At 56.8% G+C, this 4526-nt stretch overlaps 1 protein-coding gene across 1 annotated transcript; it reads right to left on the bottom strand.

The window, feature by feature from the left end:
* Positions 1-582: 582 nt before the first annotated feature.
* On the bottom strand, positions 583-4135 carry LOC104403904 (spermatogenesis-associated protein 20-like; the record flags this gene model as incomplete). Its single annotated transcript, XM_010012195.1, has 5 exons — positions 583-753; positions 2853-2933; positions 3035-3234; positions 3358-3566; positions 3967-4135. Coding segments are annotated over 5 exons (830 nt in total), but the record flags the coding sequence as incomplete, so codon positions are not given.
* Between the last annotated feature and the right edge of the window lie 391 nt (positions 4136-4526).

Genomic DNA, 4526 nt, shown 5'->3' with positions numbered 1-4526 from the left:
GCACCAGGTTTCTGCACCCTTGGCAAAGCCATGACGAGCCGTTTAGCTCTTTGGAAGTGCTCGGGCCAAGTCGTGTGGCACGTTCTCATCAGCTGTGGTAACCAGCAGGGGTTTTGCATGCACTATATATTAACGTATGTTACAACCTACCCTGTAATGGAAAAACACCATGGCTGCTGTAGCTGGTAACACTTTCAAAAGCACTTGACGCCCAAGTCATCCAGGTGCTTTTGACAGTGTTATCCTGGGTTGCTATAGGAACTCTAATAGTTTTCCCATCTGACTTCTCCATTAACACTGGGATTTATAGTTAATTTGTTTTCCTTTTCCTCAGTGAGAAGAAGCAAGGAGCAAACGTGTGCATGCAGGAGGAGGAGATGCTCCTCAGTGGGTACCTCTTGGCCACACCAAAACCAGCACCGGGGACCAGAGCTGGTTCTGCTGAAAGCCACGGCACAAGCAGAGCCCATAGTGCTGCTGGAGGGAAGGGCAGAACCCCACCACCCGCTAGGGACCAGCCAGGAGGCAGTTGATGCCCAGGGTGGCTTTATTATGAGTCTCAGTCCCTCAGGGGCAGAAGGCTCATGGGCAGAGCATCCCACGCAGCTCCTGGAGCGAGGTGACGGGCAGGGAGCAGGAGAAGTTGCTGCAGACATAGGCGGTGGCTTTCCCATCCTTCCTCTCCAGGGACGCAAGGAAAGGCAACTGGCGGTAGAGGAACCCAGCGCTGTCTCCATCTGCCAGCATCAGCACCTGCCCGAGAAGGAGCTGTGAGAGCTGGAGAGCACAGGCAGCACCATCAGCTGGGCCTTCCCTCCCCATAGACCTGCCTAGTGCTGGCAGCATCCCCCATGCACTCACCCAATGAAGGGAGAGGGACAGGGAGCCGAGTGGACCCAGCCAGCCCTCTGCCAGGGTGCGACGGTGGCCACATCCCCATCACACCTGCATTGGAGGGAGCGTATGGTCCACATCGCCCCTGGCAGCTTTGCCTCCCTTTTCAGGCAGGGATGAAGCACAGGAACCAACATACAGTGTCCCAGAGCCAGCCAGCTCCCTGGGGACACCCACCCAACCCCAGCATCAGCATCACCCCATCCCACCCTGCAGCCCTTCAGCTGCTTCCCAAGAAGGTCAGACACAGGCAAGCAGTGGGTTGGGGGCTCTCCTGGCTGATACAGCAGCACGACAGGGCTGCCGTGATAATTAGCTTTTCTGAAAGAGAAAATGTTTGTCAAAGCCTCAGGGCCTGTGCGCTCATCAGGGAAAGGCCAGGAGCTGGCCAGGAGCCTGATGCCCACACAGATGCAAAGGGCGAGCAAAACACTGGCCCTTCCCAAAGTCCAAGGCACGGCAGCAACATCCTGCTCTTGGAGTACATGGTTCTCCTTCATGTGTCCCAGCCCTACCATATGCACCCACTGCGGTGCCCGCTGAGCACTGACACACTTGCCACATGTCCATGCTGCTGCCACCAAGGGATGCTGCCACCAAGCACTGCCACCCACAGCACACACATCTCCCACCCCAGCATGTGGCACCCTCTGCCACCGGACCAGGAGCAAACACAAAGCCAGGAATGACACCCAGCAGGCATGATTCCCAGCAGGAACACCATGCAGCCTCACCCAGGCCTGGCAAGGGCTGGCCTAGGGGGTCACCATGTCCCCAAGCCCTTGCCCTGGCTAATGGCTGCTGCAGGCATCCTGTCCCCATCACCCCTCATCACTGCTCAGCCCCTGCCTTGATGCAGCGCTGGCTCGGCCTGTCTCCCTGCCTGCCCCTCCTGTTCTTCCCCCAACCTCCTCCCGGCTCTCCTTTGTCTGGAATTAATTCCAGGAGTGATTAATTACCAATTCATGCCCAATCTGAAATTCATTATTCATTTTTCTCACAAGCTCCCTAAGGTCCTCTTGCGGGGCCAGGATGAAGGCAAGCACAGACTAGGGCTCTGCAGCTGAGGAGATAATGGGATCCTTCATAATTACCCTAAAGACCATTAACAGGGCAGGGATCTATACCAGGAGCAGGGATCCAACTCTCTCTGCTCCCAGCACCAGGATCCCCAGGGAAGCAACCACTGGCATCACCCTGGAGCACTTACAGCCCCATGGCAGCTGCTTGTGGCAAAGGGCTGCTCTAGGTGCAGGGTCCATTGAAACCTGTAACCTCAATGTCATTTTATCATTACAGCAAGAATTTCAATGTGAGGTTTATAAGGAATTAATTACTGGAACGACCTAATTAATTGTATTCCTGCAGATCAGCTTAGCCCCCAGCACGCTGCAAGCACTGAGGGAGCATTGGTGGCAGGGGACACAGCCGTGATGTTTCCCCAACTCCTTGGCAAAGTCAATTCCCAAAGCTGCCATGCCCCTGGAATGGGTGATCTGGGGCTGGTCTGCCTCAGGCAGCTTCTTGGAGTGGGGAAGGAGAGCAGGGAGCAGGCTGGAGGTGGGTGGGAAAAGGAGCACCTGCATCTCCATGCAATGCAGCACGGAAAGAGGGATGGCTGTCAGGAGGTGGCGGGATAGGAGTGCTGGGCTCAGGCTGAGCTGTGTAAACAGCCAGCAGTGACAGCAGCCACTGCTGCAGCAGCTCCCTGGGCTGCCAGTGCTTTGTGCCAGGGAGAGGGGTGCAGGGGCTCAGCCATGGCCCTGCTGTCTGTGCTTACGGATATGGAAAGGATAGGATGCTTCCCAAAAGGGAGGCAGGACAGGGGAGAAGGAGGATGGGTGCTACCGCACTGGGAGAAAGGATGAAGGCAGCAGCGATGCAGGCAGCAGCAGGGAATGTGATGACAGCTGGTGGGAAGTGGCTGTGCAGCGGGCAGGGAGGGCTGGCACCTCTACCTTGGTTGGGCTGAAGACGGAGTGGACGCAGCGCAGCATCTCTTTGGTGTCTTCTCCTTGTGGGTCCCCACAGATAACAACCTGTCCAGGGAGAGCATGGACGGCAGGAGGGACAAATCAGAGCTGTGACTGTACCCACACCACCCATGTCCTGTACAGGCCACATGAGCCCCAGCCTGTACCTGTTTGACAGTGTGATGGAAGACAGCGGTGGCCCGGGCCATCTCTGGCAGGATTATTGGGATCTTCTGCAGCCTCTCTGAGTAAGCAGCCAAGATCTGCCTGGCTTTTTCCACCCAGTCTGTATGGCCAGAGTAACAAGCTGCTCGGAGCAGGTTTGTGACAGTGACAGAGTTGGCAGTGGGCTCCGCTCCATCTTGGTCTGCAGGGGACAAGAGCTCCTCCATCAGCGCAATGCCTCAGCACCCCATGGCTTAGTCCTCCAGCCAGGCATCACCCCTGCCCCACAGCATAACCCATGGCATGGCCATGTCCCCAGGCTCACCATCCTTCAGACGTAGGAGCAGGGAGGGATCGCCAGCCTCGCTGGAGAAATATGCGAAGCCTTTGGGGTCCCAGAAGAGCTTGTCTTGCATGTGCTGGAGCTGCAGGGCCCACTCCAGCCAGCCCTGATCCAGTGAGGCTTCATACAGGTCAAAGAGAGCCTGGATGACGAAGACATAATCCTCCAGGAAGCCCTGGATGGGCACGGCACTGCAGTGGCAGACAGGGAAGGGGCATGAGGGTCTCTACACTGGCCAAGTGGGAACTGTTCTCCAACCCAGCAAAGCCCTACCTACTGGTCTCTGCTAGCCAAAGAGAGCTCACTCCAAGATAAGTGGTGGCTGTGCCATCACATTGCTCAGGCTGGGGTTTCTATACAGTCAGGGGAAGGTTTGTGCCAGGTTGGAAGATGAGGAATGGGAAACGATTTGACGTTCATCCCTCTGCACTGGGTGTGGGGCACTAATCCATCCCAAATGCTCTGGAGGCAGTTCTGGACCAAACAGCCTCCCTCCCTCCACATTCAGCCCTGCCTGTAGGAGAGGACAACGGGGACTGCTGAGGGCAGTGGGGTGGCCAGTCGGTTTGCAGACACTGCACCACTGCTCACCTCTGCTCCACCGCGTTGTCCTTGCCGCGGTAGCAGCTCCGCAGCAGCCTCCCACTGCTGGGGTCGAAAAGGTGTCTCTGCAGGAAGGCGGCTGCCTTTGCGGCCCGGCTCACGTACTCCTGCCTGGCCAGGGCTGCCCCAGCCTGGGCAAAGCCCGAGATCATCAGCCCTGCACAGGGAAAGGGACAGGCTCAGGGCAGGCACAAGGAACCGGTGCGGATGTCACTGTCTCTTCCTTAAAGGATGCTCAGTGTGAAGCTCATTCTCCCTGATGTTCAAGGCAGGTCAGGGCTCAGCCATCAGCTCTTTCCTCTAAGAAAGTTATCTACTGTGACCAAAGAGCCGGGCAGAGCGCTGCACAGCCAGCAAGAGCTAAGCCTTCACTTGTAGGCAGAAATGGGGCTTAAGAAACTCTTTCTGTTTGCAGGACGAAGTCTAACTCATGTCATCTCCAGACCCAGCTATCCAGGCATTCATATCCATGGAAACAGTGCCTGGGGTACTGCAGTTATTACCTGCTGCAGGACACCCGGACACAGAGATATGGTCCCCCCACTAAC

Source organism: Nestor notabilis, unplaced genomic scaffold (genome assembly GCF_000696875.1).
Source record: "Nestor notabilis isolate BGI_N333 unplaced genomic scaffold, ASM69687v1 scaffold19983, whole genome shotgun sequence".
NCBI lineage: Eukaryota > Metazoa > Chordata > Aves > Psittaciformes > Psittacidae > Nestor > Nestor notabilis.
This window is presented reverse-complemented; position numbering and strand designations above follow the sequence as displayed.